General features: G+C 47.2%; 1 protein-coding gene across 1 annotated transcript in view; it reads left to right on the forward strand.

Annotated features, from left to right (window-relative positions):
* The window catches only part of FBXO32 (F-box protein 32), a 34,166-nt gene extending 9,527 nt beyond the window's left edge, over positions 1-24,639 (forward strand). Inside the window, exons 5-9 of the mRNA XM_046002692.1 lie at positions 10,689-10,782; positions 11,623-11,807; positions 17,402-17,584; positions 18,569-18,712; positions 19,150-24,639. Coding sequence (XP_045858648.1) covers positions 10,689-10,782; positions 11,623-11,807; positions 17,402-17,584; positions 18,569-18,712; positions 19,150-19,239 — 696 coding nt within the window. The 3' untranslated portion in view covers positions 19,240-24,639. The remainder of the gene's footprint in view (positions 1-10,688; positions 10,783-11,622; positions 11,808-17,401; positions 17,585-18,568; positions 18,713-19,149) is intronic.
* The last annotated feature ends 1,112 nt before the right edge of the window (positions 24,640-25,751 follow it).

Consider the following 25,751-nt stretch of genomic DNA (forward strand, 5'->3'; position numbering starts at 1 on the left):
AAATCAACACAAGGGGTGTTGATTGGTTGGGTTTTCATTTTCTTTCTCCTGGGGTTGTTGTGCTGCTCGGTGCCAGGTCACTGAGTCAGATGATAGCCACGGCTCAGCCAGAGTGATGACATCAAGCCCCCTTGAGGCCCGGGTCATTCACCTGTCATCTGGGCAGATACAGGCCTGGCTGTCCCAACCGACCTGATACCCAGGCTCCTTGGCGGTCAGAAGCTCTGAGCTGAGCCTGTGATCACATGAGCAGATCTGTCTGCTCTCAGCTGAGCCCTTACTACCATCCAAAAGGGATGAACATGAGAGACCTTCTGGATGAAATGTCCGTGTCATTCGGTGTGACTCTGCCCCTCCAGGGAGATCACTGTGGCCTGCAACCCGGCCCAGGCTGGCTGGAGAGAGGCCCAGCAAGAGCTGGAAACTCTGTTACTAAGAATATGAATAGTTTCCATGTTCTAGGTGTCAGGGGAGGACACCCAGTTCTGATGTCTTAATTACAAAGGGATCAGCAAAACTGTTCGGTTTTAGATGGTTCTCCTTCCTACCTGTTTTTCCTTTCACAAGAAATAAAGCAAAGGGATAAGACTACAATAGCCAAAATCTATTTCCGTGTAATTGCGTACATTCACCTTTATCCTTCCGTGAACCCTACAAAGTGGGGGGACTTTGCTGACCCGTTTAAACAAACGGAAGTACAGCAAGGTAAAATGACCTGCCCAAGGTCACGGAGCTGTGTAAGCAACAAAATTGGAATTGGAAACCTGGTCCGTTTTAGAGTCCACACTCTGCCGTACAGTGGGTCGTCCGCAATCAGAGGATGGAAAAGTACAACGGTCTGAGGTCAAGCTATTTCAGGCCCTACTTTCTGCCGATTCAGCCTCCCTAAGCCTCCTCTGCCCCTTCTGTAAGGATTTACAACCACCTCACAGGGTGGCTGTCCACTCAGTAATGTATTTTCTATGGAGATACCCTGTAAACCAGAACCTGTTGTTCAGGATCAGCTACAATATTTATTACCACCTACTAACCGAAATTATTAATGCTCCCTAATACGCCTTTTCAGGCCAGCTGATAAATGTTTTTCTCCTTAAAAAAAAAAAAAAAAGGAAATCTTGCACTTGATAAAGACCCAGCATAGAGAACTTGTATCTCATAGTATCTAATTGTAAACTATGAGTACTTTCCGTAAACAATCTTTAAGTCAGAGAAACTGCTACATGCTTTCGGAATAGTCAGGTTCAGCGATAGTGGAAAAATGTTTCTATTTTGGAAAGAACCATCTTTTTTTCCCCTTCACTGTTCGAGTCCTCTATAATTTGAGAAATAATGTTATTTTTATAAAGAGCTTAAAACATTTTAATGATAGGCACTGCATTTTGAGGGTTTTCTACTAAGGAACTCTATGCACATCTCATATATTCTTCTTATCCTTAAACCAACTTTGCAGAGTAGCTTGCCAATATGCGCCCCCCCCCACTCGCCCCGCATCTGACTACTTCTACCTAATGGTTTCCTAATACAGTACTACAGTGACTCCTTAGTTCCAGTGAATGACTGAACCAGCTTTGAAAGCCTTAAGAAAAAAAAAAAAATTTTTTTAATTTCTTTAAAGCCAAGTACATTTCAAAAAAATGGGTTGTGTTCATGCTGGCTGTCATGTTCAGAAACAGACCATGCAGAGGAAATAAAAGAGATGGCTAACACCCCTATTACAAGATTTCATAATTTTTATCAGTAAATATGAAAATTTGGGGGAATTTTTTAAATCAAAAATTTTAAACATAAACTGAAAGGTTTTCATACAGCATCTGTACCTTATTTCAGTAGGCTTCAGGTTCTACTCACTGTTTTCACCCTCTTCCCTACACACGCCCGATGGCTTAAATACAATTTTAACTGTGGGTTTTTAAGAGGATTTAAACCCTTTAGAGGCAAGGACTTACCCATTTATGAAAGGTCGTTTTAAAAAATTGGTTTACACCGTGCCTCAAGGCCAACACAGCTTGAAGCTGGCGAGGATTCCAGGGGCTGGGCTGGTGGTGGGCTTGGCACTTGGTCACCACGAGAAGGGGAGAGCTGATTAACGCAGTCAGGGCACAGAGCGGCCAGTGGGGAAAATGGGTCTCCAGTAAACCGGGAGAGGGTTTTGGAGACCACACACTGACTCCTGGCTCTCTGAAGTGAGCCTGCGATGGCCCATCTCCCACCCCTCTCTCTCTCTCTCTCTCTCTCTCTCTCCTCTCTCTCTCTCTCTCTCTCTCTCTCTCGGCTCTTGATGCCCTCTCCAGACCAGCAAGGTTCTGGAGAACCCTGAGGGCCACTTCCTGACTGGAATGAACTGACCCACAGATGTTAGCAGATCAGAAAAGGATAAGCAAATGCTTGCAACCCCACTCTCTAGCCCTCTGCAGCAAAAAAAGAACATCCCAACCGAAACCCAGCACATTCTTACTTCTTTTCTGCATTACCACTATAAGATCATTTGAACGTTTCCAGCAAGTTCCTGCATTCCTACCACCCCTAAACGTCTCTTCCAAAAACATGTTTTAGTTTAAGTTGACTGGCGGTTTGGCCAACAAAAGGCTGAAATATGGCACTGTGACTCCAATTCAAACCCAATGCCTTAAATTAAGGGCGTACTGTTGCCAACCCCCTGGTGGGTTGTGATGTGCCTGACAAGCCCGACCCCTTCACCGGGTTTCTCGGCCGCAGTGACCTTGGTTTAATTTGGCACTGCCCTAGACCCAGTGCCTTCCTTGGGTGGAGGGTGGCCCCTGCCACCTGGGTCTTAAAACCAGGGGCTCTTTTTCCCCTGGGACAGAGAAGCTGGGATAGAGGGAAAGAGGCCTGTCACCCAGACACAGCAAAGTCAAAGGAACAGAGCCTACTTGAAAATGAGTTGCAGAAATGATTGCGAATTAACATTTGAGGGCCCAAGGTGGGGATTAGGCTGCCAGTGCTACCAGAGAAAGTCTGTGTCTTAGAACTCCTGGGTTTCCCATTATATGTTTATTAAAAAAAAAAAAAAATAGAAGAAGAATTCCTGGCTTTCTGTCATAATAAGCATTCAGGCTTTGCATTGTAGATCCTGCAATGTCTGGGTACCCACAGAAATGGGAACACTCCCAGACACAGGGGTATGGCCACAAAAGTGGGGAGCGCCTGCGAAAATGAGGGGGATGGCCAGGAGCCCAGCATCGTGGTATTTTGGACCGTGGACCCCAAACAATGTCAGCATGGACTCCCCATATATGTGTGTTCATGAATTCATCTGTGATCACCTACCTATAAAAGGTGCTGATAATGGTATCTGCCCCATCGTGTTGCCCAAGGAATTAAAACTTGATTTAAATCCTTTCCAACAGTGCCTAATACATGGTAAGAACTCGAGGAGAATCTCATGTTGTCATTAATATCCTCATCTTTTGGGTCCTGATAACAGGCATTAGAAAACACACACATAGAACGATGATAGAAATAAGAGAGATTAAAGATGAAATGGAGAGCTTGATGTTTTATGGTTTTTCTGCCTGCTTTCCTCTCCCATCCCAGTTTGGAGACCGCAGGATCAAATTTTTTTCTTAAGGACTCTGAACCTTATCCCACGATGTGCCCAGAAATAGATTTTATACAAAAATTCAGTCTAGTTTCTAGGATAAGTCAGGGACTCACTATGCGGGGGGAGGGGAGGTATCGTAAATTGGACAGGTGAGCTGACTTTTGAATACCTATCAGCAGACTTTTCTCCCATTCAAGGAGGTAAGTTCCTGAGAGCATTTGGCACTGTACTCTAAGTGCTCCAGTTCAGGGTAAAACAGGGGTTTTTTCCAGTATCTGTAAGCCAGGATCGCAAGTCCCCTCGGGTCCACTGACGGAGGCGCTCCAAATAGCCAGGAGTTGACAGCTCCCTCCTGCTAGATCCCCAGAGATCACAGGCTCCTCCAGGTGACTGCTTTCGCCTTCCTACACAGGGATTTCTGGATGCAACCCGTAACATTGACCTAGGGTTGCCAAAGCCACTTGAGAGTCAACGAACACCTGGCCCCTGTTTCTCAGGAGCTTCTGGGATACTCTGGGGGGACAAGGTTCCACCACTGAGATGGCAAATGGGGTTTTGGTCCTGTGTAGGAGAGTGGACGAAGGGGATATTGGAGACAGCTTCTTGGAAGAGGGAGAACCTGAGACTGAAGAACCAGCCTCCTTCCTTGTAGGAGGGCCAGGACTCGGCAAGGTAGAGAGGAAAATGGCAGGCTTTGCGGGGCAGGTGGCAGGAGCAGAAATCTGGAGATGGAAAAGAAGGGGACTGGGGCAGGGAGTGCAGATGGACCAGAGACTGAGGGCAATGTGACATCCAGTCTCATGGAATCCCAGGGTGGAGGGGATGATGCTGGAGCAGACAGGAAGCCCGGTCTCAGCAGGAATATGGAGGCAAGCAGAGCCGCTCCGACTGCGGCAACAGGGAGCAGGGCACCGTTACAAGTTCAAAAATATCTGGGACGGATAGAAGACAGGCGAGTTTCTCTCCAGTGAGAATACAATTAATTTGTATAAACTTGGCCCTCCTTCTTAGGATTTTAACGCCCTCCGTTAGAGAGATGTTTCCCTTGCAAATAATATTTACCCGATCTTGACGTGCCTGAAGATTATTAATGCCGCTGAAATGTTCCCTCTTCCAACCTGTCAGTGTTCAAGCTCAAAGTCAGGACAAAACTTTCCAGGTTTTTCATGTGTTGTCCACTGAATAAATAAGGGTCTTGAAAGGGCAAGGCACTTGGTACAAGCGGAGGCAGCGCCTGACGTAACCAAGGGTTTCTTCCAGAAGACCAAAGCTTCCTGGAGGCACCCCGCTTTGGGTACGGAGCAGTGGGAACCGCAGGCTTCTGCAGCTCTGGCCCACCTTTGATAGCCCGGAGGCATGCTTCTCCATCAGACCTACAGCTCAAACGTCAGGGTGCCCTGTCCTAGGACATGGAAGAGTTTAGAGATAAGTTATGTTCTTAACCATGTTCTATGCAGGACAGAGGACGCTTTGAGCACCAGCCTATGATTAACCTCCAGGTGGTTTTGTCTTAAGGGGGCAGGCCAGCTACTGCTTCTGTTCAGTGTCGCTCTAGATCTCGGCCGCTTGCCTCTCTGGAAGGTGTCCGGGATATGTATGCACCAGAAGTGAATTAACTCCTGAAACATCAGTCTGGGACCAGACCCCGTATGACCCCCAGCCTCAAAGTCCAGACCATCTGCCATTGACCGTGATCTGCCTCATCTAGAGGGACTTGGGTAAACTCTTGCCCAGGTCTCTTGCAGCTACAACATGCATGGGTTGCAAAACAGATGTATTAGAAAACAGGTATCAGTCGCCCACCTACCATGTGCCAGGCTGGGGGTGGAGTGTCTTGAGGCTCAGATCCCAATTAGAGCGTCCTTGAACAAGGAAACAAGATCATTTCAGAGATGTATAAGTGGAACAGGGAGACCAGACGGTTCCCGTAGAGGACGGTCTGAGCAGGTGACCTCTGGACTGAGGCCTGAGGGGTGGGTCGAAGCCAGCACAGGGAGACATGACAAGGGCAGAGGCTGGGAGGGGGGGCATGAGCCGGCCGGTGCAGGGAACCCAGGACGGGCTGCGTGGCTAGAGCAGAATGAGTCGGGGAAGTGCGGTGCAGAGTGACGCTGGAGAAAGGGCACAGGCCAGTCACGGAAAGGAGTTTAGATTCTTCTGGATGTGAAAGGGGAGCCGCTTGAGGGTTTCAGGCAGAGAAGTGACAGGAGCTCGTGTGTTCTGTAAGTGCGAATGCTCTGATGAAATGAAGGGGAGAGGAGAGAGAAAACCTCTTTCTGCAGCGAAGTAAGAGAGAAGGGAAGTGTGTCTTGTGCCCAGTCGTGGTCCGCACACCACTTCAAACCGTGCTGGGATCCGCCCCGAGGTTTGCTATGCGATACTGCTTGCAACTCGGTTTTTCTCCTACTCAATGTCTCCAAAACCAGCATGAGCCAAAGCAGAAGGGCAGGATGTGGTTTCTGCCTGCGGTGACCACCATCCCTTCCTCTGGTAGCCCAGAACCTTTCCTGTGACTGCACAATAGTCTCTGCACATCGGGCCTGATACCCAGGCTGCCCACGCGGCGGCAGTACCGTGGAATTCGGGGGAGGGGTTGCTGAGAGTCCTCCTGCCCCTCGTCCTCCTCCTCTTGACCCTCCCCCCAAAACACAGCTGCAAATTACTGGCACCTGGGCTCAGATCTGCCCAGCAGAAAAGAAACCGCTTTTCCCAACAAGACATTTTCCTCTGCTCTCTTGTGGCTGGGGGCAAAGAATCCAGTTGGCTATGTCCTCTTCATAAATGAACAGCTAGAGAGAGTCCTGCTCCCCTAGGCACACAGCTCTCAGAAGGAAAAGGAATCGATTTGGTCATTTTTACCACTAGCTCTACACAAAACTGCCTGCCCATTCGGGGCCTGCAGAGTTCTGCTTCCGTGGAAAGTAGACCTAAGTGGCTCACCAAAAGCAACTGCACCATCCCAGTCGTGTTAGTAACACTTTCTGGGCATTTTCTTCTCCACGCCTGGTAAAAGCTGATCACCTGTCACAATGTCGTAGTAATAGAGAACTTCCAGACTCTTGTCTCCTAGAACATCGCAATACGTGATATTGCTACTAGTTTTAAAGTTTGCCCTAGGTGCCCGTTTGATTGACCCTGAAAAGCTGAAGTCCTTAAGTCCTCAAAATACATGTCCTCTGTTAACACACAAATGGGCACGAGTCCTGGCTCTCTCACTACTGCTAGTGTGACTCGAGGTACTTGACTTCTCTGAGCCACAGTGTCCTCTCTTATCAAGTGGAGAACCCAACCCTTCGGCTCACCCTGGAAGACTAAGCAAGGTCAGATCATACATGTGAAGTTCTCAGTGCTGATGCCTAGTGACCCTGATACGTAGTGACCCCCCGTTACTGTTAGCAAAATAAGACCTCGGGGTAGATGCAACAATGTGAGATGTGAAATGTAGCAACATTAACTCTCACTAACAGAGAGCGAGCTATTACATGTATCACAAACATAATAAAAATGACAGAAGGGAATATTAAAACTTGAAACCGCTTAAGCATTTGGTTGACAATGAATAAAATTGAAATATAGAGATTCTAAAGATCTTTAAGCCAAGTGTACTTTATTGACTATGCCCTCCTTAGCAGTGATTTTACCTAGTAATAGTCTCTGCATTATGATAAAAACTAATGATAATAATGAGTATATTCTTTGTACCAGACACTGTTGTGTAGGTTTTATGAACACAGATCTTCACTGCAACTCTAAAGTGGATGCTATTATTATGCATATTTTACAGATGGGGGAACTGAAGCAGGAAGTTTAGTTCTGAAACCCTCCTAAACTCTATTTATACACACACATACACATAGATATTTCTTAAATTTTATGATGTATCTATGATATATATTACATTTATATATACCACAGATATAGATATATATCAGAAGTTGGTAAACTGTGGCCCAAGGACCAAGTCTGGCCCTCCACCTGTTTTTGTAAATAAAGTTTTATTGGAACACAGCCACATCTACTCATTTACATACTGCCTAAGGCTGCTTTTGCTCTACCACTGCTGAGCTAAGTAGGTGAGTACTTGGGACAAAGAGCATATGGCCCACAAAACCCAAAATATTTACTATGTGGCCCCTCACAGAAAGTTCACGAAACCTTGATAGCAGCTATAAACTTCACTAAAAGACTGGGGTCTGGAAGAGGATGAAATAATATCTTCATATTGCCTTGTATTTGGAATTTAGAGTGGGTTTTCACATATTTATCTCTGTAATTTTCCTAACAACCGCGTGAAGTAGGTAGTCTTTTTATTTCCATCTTTGAAATGAAGAAACTAGGGTTTTGAGAGGTTAACTGACTTCCACCAGCGACTAGACCATAAGTGCCGTGAGTCTAGCCATCATGTGTCTTTATTGCCATAGCCACGTGACCAGCGCTAGGGCAGAGTGGACACTCAGAAAACACTTGCTAATGGGAGAGAGCGGTAAAGGTCACCCAGCTAGAGAAGCTGGGTCTCCTCCACAGCTTTTTCTCCTCACCCCACGACTGCCTGGCAGTGGAAGGAGGAACTTTCTCTTGAGATAGGGCTAAACACAGGGTGCTTGACGTGGCCTTCTGCTGTCAGTTGAGAAATTTTTGCTGCTGCATTCCTCCTTCTGCTCAGTCAAACATCATCTCAGTCAGAAAGGGCTTTTTGTTTTCCCTCAAATGCATAGTCATAGCCTGGAGAGTTTTCTGTCCTTGTGATTGGTGCATTTTTAGACAAGATTAACACTGATGCCTTCAAGAGATGGTAGTCACATGGAAGCTGGGTTTGGACGGATTTCAGGCAGAGAGCTGCCCGCCCTCCGCCCGGCCCATGGTGAGTCACAGCTCACAGCTAACTGCCCTTCGGAGAGGGACTCAAGGCTTTTGTTTTCTTTCATCTTGCTTCATGCTGGTCATGTGAGGCGAGGGGTATTATTAGACCATCGGGTTGGCCTTCTGAATCTGGTTGTTGTTGGTCTGGGAGATAAACGAAAGTTCTGGCCAGTCCCTCTGCACCATATGTCACTCCTCTCTTGCCTGTCATGTGCTGGTTGGTGACAGAGCTGAACCAGACAAGCAGAGGTCATCCAGTGTGGTCACCGCCCGTGGATGTGGCCTCTACAGATGGACAGAATTCTTGCCTCTCTTTGTGGGTCCTGGGTCAGCTCCTGGCTTCCAGCGCTGGATCGTCAGTACGAACCCTAACCAACCAGCCTCAGCCCTGCCTCAGCTCCCTCTCCCAGTGTGTGTGAGAGATACAGAAGCCAGGCCGGGAGAGGTTTCGGGGTGTTTTGTTTGGGGTTTGTTTTTGTTTTTGTTTTTTGGTGTTTTGTTTTGCTTTGTTTTTACTTAGAGTGAAATTATGTTCAGGAAATTAAAAGTCTGTATGTGGTTTGACAGGCTCCTAAGGGGCTCCAGGAGGACAGAAGTTTTAAACAAATGGGAGCAGAGGTTCTTTGAATTGCTTAGGGCTTTGATCCAAAAGTTTTAGTTCTCCTCTGCAGCCCAATTCTTAGAATGTCACTTTGCTAGTTCCCTCAGCCTTGAGTCCAGTGGCCCAGCACAATGTCATGCTCAGTGTTTACTGACCTGAGCGGAGTTGGGCTGGGGCCTGGCCAGTGGATGAAACTCCCTTGCAAAGTTTCCTAGGAGCAGAAATTCAAGCTCTGAGGTAAAGGAGCAGTCTTGGTTCCCAGTCTTCAGCTAGCTAGTTTTAGTTGGGGGCCCGCTGGGCTCTGGTAAAATTGTTTTCACTTCACATCAACCTCTTTTGTTTGACGACTCTGTGAAAGCATGAAGTGTACTGAGGTGGTCTCAGCTGAGTCCGCCCACTGCGCAAAACTGGTGAGACTTAGTTGCTTGAGCCGTACTTTGCTCAGCTGTTAAATGGGCTACCTGATCTCTAAGACGTCCTTCCAATCTTAAGTCTCATTTTTCAACAGAATTTGTGATAGATTTTTTTTTTAAGATTTTATTTATTTGACAGAGATCACAAGTAGGCAGAGAGGCAGGCGGAGAGAGAGAGGAGGAAGCAGGCTCCCCACCGAGCAGAGCCCAATGCCGGGCTCGATCCCAGGACCCTGAGATCATGACCTGAGCCGAAGGCAGAGGCTTTAACCCACTGAGCCACCCAGGCGCCCCTCTGATAGATTTTTAAAAAATATTACATCTGTAAATAATTGTGTTACCAAAGAAAGACCAGACTAAGGATGCAACAACTTAAATTATTACCTTTTTGTTTGGCGATAAATGGGGTAGTGGGATTAGGACACATGCTTTCAACCAACCAACCTACCTTGGTTTTCCTAATCCTTACCAGGCACTGTGCTTTCGGGGCAGTCCCTCATTCAAAGCTCTCAGCAGTCTTGGGGCCTCTGAGTATGATTAGCACAGATGAAGTGGGGGCACCAAGAAATTTAGTAACTTGCCCATAGTCCCAAAGGATCCTAGTCTCTCAGTAGAAATATGTGTGTATGTGTATATATATATATATACACTCTACAACCCTAAATTCCTCTCTCTCCCTGTGACCGGCCTCTTTCTAAAGGAAGATTAAGTAAGCAGTGGGAGATTCTAATTAACAAATGTTTGTGCTGAACACGGCCTGAGCAGGAGATTTCTGGAACAGACTTGCCCCTTCCTTGGAAAGTACACATCTTGCTGACCATGAGCTTTCATGTACCTCGAGAACAGTGGGTACCAGTGGGGAAGAAGTTCAAGGAGGGGTAGAAGGATTCCTGCTGGAAATGGCTGTGGAGAACTCAAACATTTGCCGGTTATAGTCGGCTTTGTTCCCTTCGGAGTCCCTCGGCTTCACTTGCTGAAGTAGGACACGCAGAATGAATTCACCCTGGCCGAAGCCAAACTCTTTATGTTTAAAAGAAAAAAGGAATTAAATATTCAGTCTGATTCCTGGGTTTTGAATTACACCCATTTGTCTTTCACTGTGAGCATCTGCTTTTTATTCTCCTGTGGGCCTGCCGGCCGCTTCTCTCTCCCTGTTGGTCCGTATCTCCACGTCGTGTGACTCAAAAGCAAAGATTAGAGGAGAAAAATGTCTCCGTGTTCTAAGCCTGGCAACTTCTATTTTTACCCACAGCTGTTGGAACTGATAGCAAAGTCACAGCTCACGTCCCTGAGCGGCATCGCCCAAAAGAACTTCATGAACATTTTGGAAAAAGTGGTACTGAAAGGTGAGCTTTACCCCGCCCCCACTCCCCCACCACCGCGCTCCCCTTTTTATAGAGATGGGCCAATGGATTTTCCAATCGAGCAGACATGTCCCGAGATTTAAGGAAGGGTGAGTGGATGGACATGAATAACTCCAGCCGCGTTTCAGGGCTGCCAAATTCCAGTTCAGAGAGGAGTGTCACTGGTGTTCAGGACAAAGGGGAGGGACTGTCCCCTGCCAGCCTTTCGTCAGGAGCACCCATTTGCCCTGCTGTATGCCTCTCACACTTCTCAGTGCGGGCACATGTCCCAAGCTCGGCTACCAAGCCTCTGGATTCCAAATTCCTAGAAAATTCAGCTATGCACAAGGCAGAATAGATTCACAGACTATTTGATCTAGAAGCCACTTTCGATCTTTGGCTCATCTGAGTCCCTGTGCATGCAGGGAAACTGAGGCCCATAAGAAAGAGTAATTTGTCTCTAATCCCACAAAGACTCAGGCAGACGGCATCAGAACTCACATTCCTGACTGCTGACCAGCTACACAGGACATCACTGCTAGCCCAAAGAAACTGCCCTCAGATCAGGTGATCCACCTGGCACCGGGGAAACAATGAAGAGAGAAAGAGGCTTTGTCAGAAAGTAGGGAGAAGAGAACAAAGAGGGACCTAGACGATGGAAACTCTACCCAGTAACCTCAAGTGTAGAAGCTTGGCCACGTGTCAAATAAATAATAGCGAGAAAGAAAACCACATCCCCAGAGGCAGTACCCACGTGACAGGAGCAGAACAGAAAGGCCCGCACACCAAATGTACCGTGTCCCAGTATCGTGACTGCTCATGCTTTTTTCTCCCCCACTCAAGTCCTCGAAGACCAGCAGAACATCAGGCTCATCAGGGAGCTGCTGCAGACCCTCTACACGTCCTTGTGCACGCTGGTGCAGAGAGTCGGCAAGTCTGTGCTGGTCGGGAACATCAACATGTGGGTATACCGGATGGAGACGATTCTGCACTGGCAGCAGCAGCTGAACAGTATCCAAATCACCCGGGTAAGCAGCAACGCCCGCCTCCCTGCGGCCTTAAGGACTTCCGCCGCTGCCTCCCCCGGAGAGGCTGGGTGGCCTCCCAGGACTTTGGAGACCTTCCCTGGTGGTAGAAGACTGTCCCGATCGGATGCCCTCTCCCAGGCGCCGAGAGTGCGCTGGGAATTCCCAATAGAGAGGGGGTGAGGGTCAAAGTCTGCGGATTGCAGTGTGGCAGGAAAATTGGAAGCCTGGATTTGGGAGGGGGGGGCGGCGTGGATCGCTTGTTTTTCCCATTTCCTCCCGAAGGACGTGTGCTTCACAGCTGCAGGGACGCTGCCTTGAATATGACAGAGCCGGGACGGCCATGGCTTGGAAGGCCGCCACCAACCTTTGCAAATTCTAGTTCCAGGGATTAAGAATTATGACAAGGAAGCCTTTGGTTCCAGACTGTGAACGTTACATGTAGGGGAAGAAAAGAGCGATTCTCACTCAAAGTGGAAAATATCCCGAGAGGCCCTCCTATTATCGGTAGTGTCTTTTGGCTTTTAGAAGCTAACCTGGCCCTCAGCTCTTACGCTTTTAACAGTGAGCAGGAGGACTGAGGCCCACAAACACTGTGAGAAAGACAGCGCCCTGCCCCCCTGCTGCTCACGGACTGACAAGCACACGTAGATGGCTCAGGCGGCACCCGCCTCCCTTATCACGGACCGCGCTGCTCTAAGTGGTTCCGGGACCCAAGCTGATAACGTCTGGGTCTGCCCCATCTCTTGAGAAAGTAACGTGAAGAAACCTCTTTGGCCTCTTTTAAATACTTATATGAAGTTTTCAAAATGCAGTGACCTTGATTTGGCTATTAATAACCTCTGAGTTTCTTAAGCTCTGAAACAAAGGGAATTATGAGAGGCTTCAGAAGAATGTGACTTCCTTGGAGTCACTTCGGCTACAACTCCCACACTTACACACACACACAGAGCACAGCACAAGCCCAGAAACGTTATCTCAATTGTTTGATTATTTTAAGAGCTTGTGTTCTGAACATGTACCGTATTTCTTCTAATAATTTACCCCATTCTCTTCTCTTAAATGTAGGCATAGCTTGACATGTGAATTTGAGACCAGATTCCCAGCTTATCTCTCACAGAAAACTCACTTAGCCTTTCTACCTGATTTCTGGTGTTATACGTAGCCTGGACGTGAATACTTTCTCTTTTGGTCCAAGCCCAAGAGAGAAGTTTCCAGCCAGGGATCTAAATGAGCAAGTCCCATCTGTCCCAAGGGCCTCTTCCTTCCAGCAACACTGGAACAGTATTTAGAGGATCACACTTGCCCGGAGCTTGCCTCTGTTCCCTCTGTCCGCATCCTAGGAGTCTCCTTGGCCACAGCTGCTCATGTATTTTGCACACCCATGGGCTCTCTTACCTAGAATCCCCCTTAACTGATCCACAAACAGGCCAGGGAGGAGGTGGCCCTTGTCATTCCTATAACCCTTCATGCAGTGAGACAGGAGTGGGGACCAGAGAAGCCCAGTGACTGAGGCCAGAACTCCTCATTCCTCGAATCGCAAAGCTTTCTTAATGTCAGTGGTTTCCAAACTTCTTTTCAATGCAGCTTTCTTCCAACTATGTATTCAGTGGTCCAGCTTTTTGTAAACCCTTTACATGCAATGCAATCCCACGCAGGACAGATCAAACACGGAAGTTCATCTCAGCCTCCCCTCTGCTCCTGGCACTCCTGCCTGGCCAAGCTATTCTCTGCCCATGCCAGGCTTGGTCCTGCCTCCCTGGACCATCCAATCCCCTGAAAACACTCTCATCTCACCCTCCTCAGAGGAGCTGTTGCCATCTCAGATGATCTCAAACATGATTCCATTTCCCTTTGTCCATCCACTGGCTTATAAGCGCCACCAAGAAAGACTACCATCTTGCTCCCTGCTCATCTCTCTGCCAGGCACAGAGCAGAAGGCAGTCAATAAATTGTAGATTAATGAATGACTGAAGGGAAGTAATGCCTATCTCCTAGCCCTGGTGTAAGATTTAATAAGCTAACATATAGAAAATGTTTGGAACAGTGCCTGGCACATAGTAAGTCTTCAGCTGTGTCCGCTCTTATTATTACAAAGGGCTCTGTCTGTGGCGGACACTCTTCTAAGTCTTTCAGATGTATTAATTAGCTCATCCAGTGAATCACTGTAAGTAGGGGTCTTTATAACAGCCAATTTCCACTGGGCACTATGCTGAGCGCTTCCGTGCGTCATCACATCCACTCTGCCCAGCAACACTGAGATGTGCTTTTCTTCATTTTGTAAATGAGAAAAGTCAGGCTGAGTAGTTAAGAATAGTGTGGCTGCAGGCGTCTGGGGGGCTCAGTCAGTTGAGCATCCAGCTCTTAGTGTCAGCTCAGGTCGTGATCTCAGGGTCGTGGGATCGAGCCCCACGTCAGGCTCCACGCTCAGGAGAGTCTGCTTGAGAGTCTCTCTCTTCCTCTCCCTATGTTCCTCCCCTCTGTGCTCACTTACTCTCTCTAAAACAAAGAAATCTTGGGGAGAAAAAAAAAAAAAAACAAAAAACAGTGTGGCTGGTGCCTCAGCGGAGGTAAGGTGTAGTCGTAAGGGGACCGAACCCCGGCCTGCCTTCAGAGGCTGCTCTTCTCTCCATCGAACTCTCCTCCTCGCTGCCCTCCCTCCCAGCCCTCCTCGCTCTGAGCCCCGTGATCTTGATGGGATCCCCATGGGGATGGGAACCCATGGAGCCCACAGAGCTTGTCACACAAATGCCCAACTCTCCAGAGGAAAGAAAGATCAAGAGAGAGAGAGAAAAACAGGACTTAATTACTTCAGTCTGGACTATATTTTAAAGCCGACTTTTTAACAGCTTGGACTAAAGAGAAGTATGTTATTACACAAAAATGTTAAGGTGACATTTACAGTAATTGCTTTCTATCTGCCAAAGTTCTAGCAGTATCTTGCCGGCATATAATCTTGTTTTCCTTCTAAATTTCATATCTAATTCTATGGAGCCAATTTTTATTGGCAAAAATAATTAACAGAGTAAAGGATGAAAGGGGAAAAAGGCAAAGAGAACTGGTTTAGAGGGGGGAGAAGTCACATAGAATCACTGTGGGTAAGGCAGGGTTTGGGGTAAGGCAGGGTTTGGGGTAAGGCAGGGTTTGGGGTAAGGCAGGGTTTTGAAGCAGATAGAGGGCAGGGGTGGCCATAGAAGGATTATAGCCAAATGCTTGAGTGACTTATCGTTCTTTTATATGTTTATATTCAAAAAGAAGGCGTGCAAGCAGTTAACCATTTATCAGGAGCAAGGGCTCAGCCTGGGGTCTGGGCAAGGATTTTGGAAAAGTTCAGGTTTGAAAATTTGAGCGTGAACTCTGCCAAGCGGACTTTAATAGGAGTTCAATGTAATAATTGGCCTGGGAGTTTTAACCAAAAAAGTAGATGCTTTGAAGTACTGGAAACGAAAAGAAAATGTCATGGCAGTTTTATTAGCTCATATGATCAGCCGCAGATGATAAACGACAAATAGGTCTAGAGCCTTCAGCGGTCCGGCACAAGTCCTGAATTTTGCAAACAACTGAAAGTTCAGGCCAGCAGCCTGAATGATTTAAACTGTCAGGTCATAGACACTTCTGATGAGTTAAGAGGCTGGAGCTGATCCAGATCTGAGATCGCTAGAGCCAGAAGGGACCTTCAGAGTCTTCTAAGCCTATTCATTTTGGACATGGGGAAACTGAGACCCAGAGTTCCCAAGGGCACCTGGGATCCACATCTGCTGCTTGTCCGTCCAGTGTTCCTCCCAAGCCACCTCCCATTCTTCTCCTTAGTCCAGCTTCCCAAGGCCCTGTGCCTCTTCCCAGCTTCCCGAGGCCCCGTGCCTCTTCCCACCTTCCCTCTACATACCTGTCCTGCTGTGCAGGGGACACAGGTGGGGCCTGGTGAAACCACACATTCCCCCTGGAATCCTGTGCATGTGGGCTCTGATGTGCCTTGAACAGAATAGTTCCCTAAAAATTGGAGGATGGGACTCAGTAGCCATTGACGGGATATTTTCCCCTGAGCTCTAAGGAAGGGATTCTTCATCCTGTATCTTTTCCTGAGACCCCCGGAGGTGACAGAGCACTGAGCTACATGGCCATAGTCCAAAATCAAGAGCTCACACAGGTCTAGGTGAGAAGAACAAAGAACCCCAGTCTCGAGGGACTTGTGCCGACTGCTTATCCAGATGGTAGCACGGGTTGCTGTTCAAGACCTTTCAGTAAATACTAGTGATCCTCTGTCCGGACGGTTCCCAGAGCACTCTGTGCTGACTTGACGGCACGTAACATATCGTTCTCTAATTGTTTGCTTTTGCGTATGTTTCCGAGTCTCTCGCCAGCCGAATGAACCCATTCCAACCCCAAGGCCAGGCCACAGTAGGCCCTCAAAAGAGGTTGTTTGTGCTGGGCTCATCTGCAGGGGATATGAAATTAGGCCCCACCTTCAAGGATCCAGGTGTGGGTGGGTAACATGAGCCCATCAATAATAATAAATATAAAATTAACGATTAAATGCAAGTTCAGGGTTAAGCAGAAGCTGCTTCTGATTAATTGCCAATTAATTAACAATTAAATGCAAGTTCAGGGTTAAGCAGAAGCTGCTTCTGATTAATTGCCAATGTATTACCCACAAAGAGTTGTTTTTTTTTTAATAGTCCATGGATCCCTAGGTTTGAGTAGAGATGTTCTAAAGATGGGGGCATTTACACCAAAAGGTACTGGACCAGTCATTCCTAAAGGACACATGCACACACACACACACACATGCATGCACACACACAGATACACAACTATACACAACAAGCACAGGGTCTTTTTGGTTTTTTTTACCTACTTGATTATGAGGGTTCCATTCACCCCTCAGGTATTTTTTGGGTACCTGTTATAGGCTAAGCGGTCTTCTAGGCACAAAGGACACAGCAGTGAAAAAAGAAAGTCCTGCCTCCATGGACCTTACATTCCAGCAGGAATGCTCCATTCAAGTTTCCTTTTGGAAGCAGTTAGCATTACATAACATAAAGGGGCTGGTTCAAAAAGTCCCTGGAAGAGAACATAAGAATTCCAGGAAGATGCAGTCAGAGGCCTGGGGTACCCACAAAAGGCAGAAAAATTCCCTTTCAGAAGAAAGAGGTACAAGCTGGACCTGAAGAAGAGCACCGTTTGGACGGGCAGAGCAGCGGGGGGCCTGGGGCAGCGTGTTTGGGCCTAGGCAAGAAATGCTGCCTGGGGGGATCCGTGGTCAGGGGCTGGTGCTCTTCCCAAGGCACAGAGCCCGTTAGGAAGGTAGCGAATCTGGTCAGTGAGTGAACTGAACGGAGCACAAGAATCCAACATGTGCCGTTCGAGAGTCGTTGAAAGGATAATGCTTTGTGAAACCGGGGAAAATCCCTCTGGCACCATTCAGCCTCAGCTGGTCCAGGCTATTCCTGTGGGTCTCCGCGGAGAATCGCGCCTCTGGATCTGGGATCAGTCAGCTAGCTTGAGGGTGGAGGCCGAGGGGACGGCTGGATCCTTGGAGAGTGTCACCTGGAGTCACCCCCCCAAACTGCTGCCTAACACCCGCCTTCTCCCCACAGCCCGCCTTCAAAGGCCTCACCCTCACCGACCTGCCCCTGTGCCTCCAGCTAAATATCATGCAGAGGCTGAGTGACGGGCGCGACCTGGTCAGCCTCGGCCAGGTGGCCCCCGACCTGCACGTGCTCAGTGAGGACCGGCTGCTGTGGAAGAAACTCTGCCAGTACCACTTCTCCGAGCGGCAGGTCAGGGGGGCCCCGCGGGCAGTCCCTCCGCCCCTCTTCTGTCCCTCACCCTCCTGCTTCCTTGGCATCCTTCTGGAGCTCGAGGCACAGATGCCCACCCTCCAGGGCTTCCCGGCTGACTAGGGCAACAGAACAAGGGGTTTCTAAATCACGTATGTGAATCCAATGGGGAAAAAAACCCCACAACATTCTTAACCTACATGCACACTTCACAACTTGCTTTAAAAAGTTCATACAGCGGACACCAGTCCTCTTCTGCAACAGTAAGTTACAGAGTAACTTACAACTTACCTTCGTATTGTACAGCTAAGGAACTTTTTATAGATAGTATTTCATTTTAGTCTAACAACCAGGGTGGGGTTGGTATCCTGATCCTCACTTGAAACAGAGGAGGGGACTCAGACCACAGACTGGGGAAATGGCTCCCGATGGAAAGAAGCTGGCCTTGAATGTGAATTTGAACTAGGGGCTTCTGACACCACCTCTAGGCCTGTTTCCCTTCCTCATGCTGCCTCAGATTTTTTTTCCCCACCTTCTTTATATAGATGTGTGAGTTCAACAAGTTCTGTTCAGGAAGCCACTAATATTTAGATATAAAATAGAGCCACTGTGCCAAACAGTGACTGCATCTCCCTGGAAATAACCACTCAAGTCTACAGCAGAGAAAAGATTGAAGGTGTTTACTGAAATCACCTAAACTTTAAAGGACCATCCAAATACAGTTTAGTAGAGGTCACAAGTAAGATGTCACCAGCCCCCTGTTTCTTTTAAAGACTGGTAAAGCTACTGTTTCACTGGGTAGAGCTCAGAACAGCCTTCTTTCTATCTTGGCAATTTTTTCCCTGGCAAGTGTAGGGCATAGATGAAAAAGGAGGGAAGGAGAGGGTGGGAACAGAACTTTTCAGAAGCATAGAACCACAAACCATCTTCTTGATGAAGTCTCCCGCAGTCGTCTGCAGTTACCTGTATTCATTTGCCATTTAGATCCGCAAGCGATTAATTTTATCTGACAAAGGACAGCTGGACTGGAAGAAGATGTATTTTAAACTTGTGCGCTGTTACCCACGGAAAGAGCAGTACGGAGACACCCTTCAGCTATGCCGACACTGTCACATTCTTTCCTGGAAGGTATGTGTCTCGAGGTGGCTGCCACAGACCCCTAGCCCAACCCCTAAGAGTCAAAGGCCCCAGCACTGCCACGCGAAAGCCCTTCCTGCTCCTTTCCTCCTCTTCCCTACTGCAGCCCCCCACTGAAGGTGGAGGAGACATTGATTCAGTCCCTGGGAGAAAACCTTTGAGAGACCTTAATTTCCTCCACCCCTATTTTTATGTGTGTGTGTGTGTTTGTATGTATATATATATACTTGTACATCCCACCCACTTGCAAATTCTCCCTCCTCTTTGTGCACAGGCATACACACACACAGTTCTTTAGTTTTTGCAGAACTTACGGCATTCTTGACATAAGAATGTTGTTGCGAGGTTGGGCACAGCCTCATGGGGCTACAAGGCAACAAGGTGCTTCTGATGTTCCTACAACCTACAACCGTGATGTTCCTTTCCAGGGCACTGACCACCCGTGCACAGCCAATAACCCAGAGAGCTGCTCCGTTTCCCTCTCACCCCAGGACTTTATCAACTTGTTCAAGTTCTGAATCCCAGCTCGGGACAACACTTCGAAGGGCTCCCCAGCTGATCGGATGGTTGGGAATACGGAGCTCGGACACTTCCTTTGTAAATAGTGTACATTTGAAACGCTGGCTCAGAACTTGTGAGCTAAGTCACTGAGAGGACGTTGGAAGGGGAGAGAGACGCAGCTGCCGGCTGGGAGTTTCAGAATACAGACTTCTCATTAGAACTGGTATGGAAAAGCAGAAACACTGTCCATAAACTGTTTTCCTAACTATTTGCCGGCAAGACTGTAAGGGCAGGAATTCAGTTTCGTCAGTGAAAATGGAATTCTCATGTTCGCTGAGACTCCTTGGTAGTTCCCTAGGGATGTGGAAAAGAAGGGCAGAACTCGAATACAAGACAGAACACTCTGTTTACAATGTGAAAATTTGCTTTTTAAAGAAAGAGAAGAGGACGACATATGCGAAATCCCTGTGCTTTGGTTTCGATTTGGGGGGCGGGGGTTGTTTTAAAAAGGCAAAGGGAGCACCACCCATTTTAAACCCGCGTGGGCATAGGGCCTTGTCTTCCAAATATCACACAATACTCTACCTCGAAAAGTACGCAGCGCCCCCTCCGACAAAGTGCATTGTCCCCAAGGCAGTGTCTGTTTTCTTGGTTTTTCATCCCGGGAAAGTGGTTTCGATAGGAAGGGATCCTGGAGGCAATTCTCATCACCTTGCAGACCTCCTTTTTACAGGAATAGGCACTCCTTGGAGTTGCCTCTTTTCTAGAACAACTCCACAGCACATAAGCCTTTTTTTTTTCCTTTCGTTTTGTTGCTCATTCGGGGGCAACATAAGGCCTATTAAAAACAGCCCCAGAGGAAGTCCCACTGCAGAAAAGATAGAAGGAGTCCCACAATAGCTGGGAAGACTTTGTTATTCCTGTTAAACTTCTCAGCTTGTCTGGGCTTCCCAGAATATCTTCACAGATAAGCATTCATCTGTGGACTTCTGGGAGCCAGAGTGCTGATAAAGGCTTGTAATACAGGTTTTACATATCAGTTAGACATTTTAGTGTCCATCCTGGCAGGTGATTAGCAGAGGAGCTTTCTTTCCTTTGTGTCCAACACCAAAATTTACTCAGCCCAAGCTATAGGACTTCCTGCGAGGATGACAAGATAAAGCCTGAAGTTCCGATCCTAGGGAACAGAAGTACTGTGAGTTCATCCTAAATTTGCTCCGTACCCCTGGGGATCTTGCTAGGCAAATACCAGCAGGTGACCGTGTGGAAGACAGGAAATCTCAGGACTTCATGAGTTCATTGTCAAATATTCCTGGGATGGGGTGGGGGATGTTTTTGTTTTTTACTTTTTATAGAACTTTGCTTTTCTACAACAATGTACATATTTTGGCAGTTGTATTTGCTTTGTGCTTTTTTTCCTCTTTTGCAAATAAAGTTGCCACCCTGCATGCCCTTGGCAAGTAAGTTAAGCAGAAATTGGAACTTGCTCACGTTCACAGTAGAGAACAGTGTATCCTTAGGGGGAGAGCCTAGGGGTGACCTGGGGAGGGGACAGGTGGGTAAGCAAGGACAGAAACAAGGCCAGGCACCAGCTGGAGATGCACAGCCCCTTCCTGCTTATCCCTCAGGGCACAGCCCAGGTACCAGCAGGCTGAAGAGAAGTCAATTCTCCATCAACCCTCCTCACTTTGCCGCATCTACGCCTACACACCAGGGTGTCTCTGTATTTATTTTCACTTCTGCCCCCCCATCAGAAGAAAACATTAAATTGCATTTAAATTCTCCCCCACGAAGAAGAATTAAACATTAAAAAATAAGACCTTGTTGTGTAAGCTTGACCTTCCAGAAACCTCTAATACCCAATGGGGTTTTTTGGTCTTCCCTGCCCCGAGTCCACGTCACACTGAGAACGCAGAGCCTAGATGATGGAATAAAAAAAACTAGCACTTCCAGAATTCAGACAGCTTCTCTCAAATGTCTCAGCTTCCTGAAAGATGCAGGGCGGAGCTGGGTTGGTTGTAGCTGTGAGATCTCTCTGGAAACTTTGACTCTGGCATTTTTAGGTGTAGGTGTTCACGGTCCTCCACATCTGTCCATCAACTCATGACCTCTGCCCCTTCATGCTGATCAGGGAGGTGGGAACTCCCAGGCACCCTCAGGTTTGCAGCCCCAGAAATGCTGTCTGCTTGAGGCCATCAGCACAAAACGGGCCGACCCGTCTCCTTTGGACGGTCTGCAACGCCGGCGACTGCACTCCTACCCTAGGCAGCGAGGCGTGCCTGTGCAGGATGACTGCTACCACGAGTGGCTGGGATTATTCTTCTGAGATGTTTCCCTTGACGGTGCCTCTGGGCTCTCCCCATCTCTGTTGGCATTTTTGGACGTGGTATGTGGCAGAGCCAAGGAAAATTTTTAAGGAAAAAAGAAGAAACCAACATTGGTGGTTTTCCTTCATTGGCAGACAAGACTAAGAAAGGACATGGCAGGTGGAGAGGGATGGGGGAAGGAATAGAAATGGCCTCTCTCTGATGCTGTGGTTCGTGGGAAGGTGACGGAGAGGAACATAGCGGGTGAGAGCATCTCTGTTGGTGCCCCATGGCAGCCATTAGACAGCCAGAGCCTCACATACAAGTAAAGGGAATGAAAAAGAAAATTCTCGTTCCCTGGATACAAATCATCTTTAGAATTGACAAACCCTCTGGGGACAACCCAGCCTAAAAAACAAAACGAAGAATCCCCATCTCAAAACTGCTGGTCTAAAAGCCAGAGGGACAGGACGATGGAAATTGCTGGAAGAGACAGAAGCCTCCCCTCTCATTGCTGTTCCTACCTAGTCACTGTCCCCACAGCCCCTGCCCCGGTAACGTAGCATTTGACATTGATGTCAGCTAGGAAGTACTTTGGACTTCTGGAGAAGGAAGGAGGGAGCCCAGAGCACTGTGAGTGAGCACAAGTCCACAGGATGTTAGGTATGATCTGGTCCAAAGTAAAGGTATATGAGCAACAGGCCCGGAGTCTCTTGAGAGGAAGGCACAACATTTAGGGAAACAATAGTGAGCGCTCACTTCATAGCAAGATCTAGAAAAAAGTCCATGACATCTTCAATTAGAGTGCATGATTACTTGATGTTATTACTTTGAGCAGTGGGATCGGTAGCATGGGAGGGCGAGGGGCAAAAAGTACAAGTAAAAACATACCCAGGGGGTCAACTCTGAGATGACATTTGTTTAGTGATGATCAGTTTTCTGTGGAAGTGGCCTGGAGGAGATATTTGAGGTGGGCTAGGTTGATTCTGCAAAGCACTCAGTACAACCGTGGGCTTTCCAAGGTGATGGGAAAGGAAGGTAACAAGCAGATACCACGTTATTGCCATGATTCCCTGTGGATTCGAAAAGTGTTTTTCGTGGGAGCTTACAATTTAACAGAAGCTCCTTTTTTTCTGTGGTTTCTCTGTGGGAGAAGGGAGGGGGCTTAGAATTTTATTTGTCTAAGCAAGTGGTGTGATTTACAAGGTCAATCATTTCAAGACATGTTCAACAGTGTAGCGTTTGTAGCATTGAATACAATGTTTATCATAAACGACACACCTGAATTTATAGTTTTCTGCCGGGCTATAGGGCAATAACGTTTTGTTACGCACTCAATTTTATGTGTGATTTTTTTAACTGTAATTTTATGTGTGAATTTTTTTTTTTAACTAAACTATATCAACATTTTCTATGTGGACATCTGGGTGTTTCTTTTCTTTTCTTTTCTTTTTTTTAATCTGTTTCCAACTATCTGAGTCTGTGAACCATCCTTCTGACTGGATCCTGGCCTAAAATCCTATTAGTGTTTAAACAGACCTCAGAAACACCCCAAACCTCTAGACAAATGCAAAGACTCTCTGATATATCTTGGACTCTTGACGTCTTCAGTAAACAAGATCATAATTCCTTTAAATTCCATATTTTCTTTAGATGCTTTCTTCCCTGCTTTGTTAAAGAGAGTAAACCCTCCATAGTTTCCCAAAGGAAGGAAGCTCCCATCCCAGACTTTGGTGCGGGAAGGGAAGTTGAAGATGGTGGAGTGTGGCATTCCTTCTGCCTTTCAACACAAGATAGAGGGTCCAGAACATTCGGGGGGCATGTCTGAGCCCATCTGGTACTCAGTGGTAGACTTGAGTACAAAACCCAGGACTTTCTGAGGCCTTGACTCTGTGCCCCTACCCAGCATTCATTGGTATTGTCTGGGAACATGTGACACCTGACCTGATTGTTCTCAACACCTTCACCGTGGAAGGCAAGCATGAGGGTCCAGTGTTAGGCATCTGGCCATTATCTTTTCCAAATATTTCTAGTCCCTGGTTCTCCATGGAGAAGTTAACATTTCTCCCCGGAGCCACTTAACATTTTTGCGAACTTCTGACGCTGTTGTGAGCACAGCATTCTAGGGAGTACAACCTGCTGGCCACAGAGCAAGAAGCACGTTCTGACAAACTCACTTTTCCCTGGGTACTCACATTTTAATTACAGGAGTGGCCCTTATGACAGAGAGATCATGGGATCATGGCCGAGCAGCCATCTTGCTTTCTAGAAACTGAGGTTCTGACGGTCAGCAAGCAGGTACTTCCTCTCAGACTAAGAAGTACATTTAATCCATACCCTTCTCCTCCCCACCCGCCAGCACCTGCCAACAGATCTGGGGAGTTTCTATACCGAGGTCGGGGGGGGAGGATCCTCCCACTTTCTGCTAAACCTCATCTTCACTAAGCAAAGACAGATTATTTTATTCCAAGAGGTAGCAAGGAGCGAGGGACCACAGATACTTGTGACTTTGTCTGCTGGACATTTTTCAAAGTGTCCCTGAACTCAGCAAACAAAGCTTCCTGAGAAAGCTCCCAAAATTCCAGCCCTGCCCCATTTGTCTAAAAATGGATTGGCTGTTCCAAATGTCTGAACTTCTTAAAACTCCATCTGCTACAACATTACTTCTGCAGTTTGAACGTAACTTTTTCAGTCTCTGAATAGAGCAATGTTTGTTTAATTAACGAGGCACGAGTCTATTAAACAGAAGGCTCCATGGATTGCTACGGAGGGCTTGAGAGCTCTTGGCACCATCTTTGTTCTACCAAGTGCCCATAACCCTGGCTAAAGGTGGTACACATGAAAGCCCATGTCCTAAACTTAGAAGCTTTACTCCTTTTAATAAAAAATGCTATGGGTTGTTGGACATGTAACTAAAAGTACAAGGTTAGTCTTATTTCACGCAAAGATGTTCATTTAATATTGTGTGAGCTAAGTCCTTCTGTATAAATTATTTGCACACTTTCCTTGCATGATGAATTGATTTTTTTTATAGTTGTTTGTACCAGACAGTGGCATATTTTTGTAAAAAATTTTTGACACTGAATTGCAATAAATGTTTTTCCAACAACACACGGGTGCATTTTTGGTGTGTGCCAATTCAAGTTGGCTTTTCAGCATACTGAGGATGTTTCTCTTTTGCCTCATGAGGCTTAGATTCCTTGTAACAGAAACTTATCATTGTTATAAAATTTCTAGGAACGTGTAGAGAAATAAGCTTGCTGCTGAAGGCCGACCTCAATCAATAACACAGTGTTATGCTTCAATGGGATAGTTCCACATACAGTGTGTGTACTACAATGATTAGGGAATAATGAGCTGTGAAATCAGTATCAATTTATTCATCAATAGACATTTACTGAACAGCTATGATACCCTGGACCTGTGCAAGGCACTGGAATAGGATAATGTACAAGACAGACAGAATGCCTGCCTTCACGGAATTTAGATTCTAGTAGGAAAAACAAACACGCAAAGCAAGTAGGAAAACACTTAAACCATAAGTGCTACGGTAAGACTAAACAAGGGACTAAGATGCAGGATAACAAGGGAGCCTGCTTAGGATGGGCTGAGCAGGGGGGGTCTCTCCAACAAGAGAGAGTGCGTCTGGAACCTAAAATGTGAGGAAGAGCCGGATGCGGAAGAGTGAGCTCATGAGCATTCCAGGAAGAGGGAATGGCTTGTACAAGGTTCCGATCATGGTCCTGCCGCTTACCTACAGTGTGACCTTTGTCCCCTTAATTCCTCTAGGTCTCAGTTTTGGAGATTCCAAAATGGTGACAATAAACGTATTACTCATTGTTGTGAAGGTTAAGTGAACGAATATGAGGAAAAGGCACAGAACCAGGAAGACACGTGTTCCATAAGTGTTAATAATCACGATTCCCCAAGAAACGAGGGTCTGAGAACTCAGTTAGGAATTGCTCTGCATCTCTAGTTAGGTGTGATGCGCTCAGGTGACCAACGTGGTGGCTGAATTAATAATACATTTACCCTGGAACGCACCCTGATCCTGCCCTAACTCTCCACCAGAAAACTACATAAAGGGGCTCCTGGGTGGCTCAGTCATCATGTGTCTGTCTGCCTTTGACTCAAGTCATGATCTCAGGGTCCTGGGATGGAGTTCCGCATTGGGCTCCGTGCTCAGCAGGCAGCCTGCTTCTCCCCCTCCCTCTCCCTCTGCT

Source organism: Meles meles, chromosome 1 (genome assembly GCF_922984935.1).
Source record: "Meles meles chromosome 1, mMelMel3.1 paternal haplotype, whole genome shotgun sequence".
NCBI lineage: Eukaryota > Metazoa > Chordata > Mammalia > Carnivora > Mustelidae > Meles > Meles meles.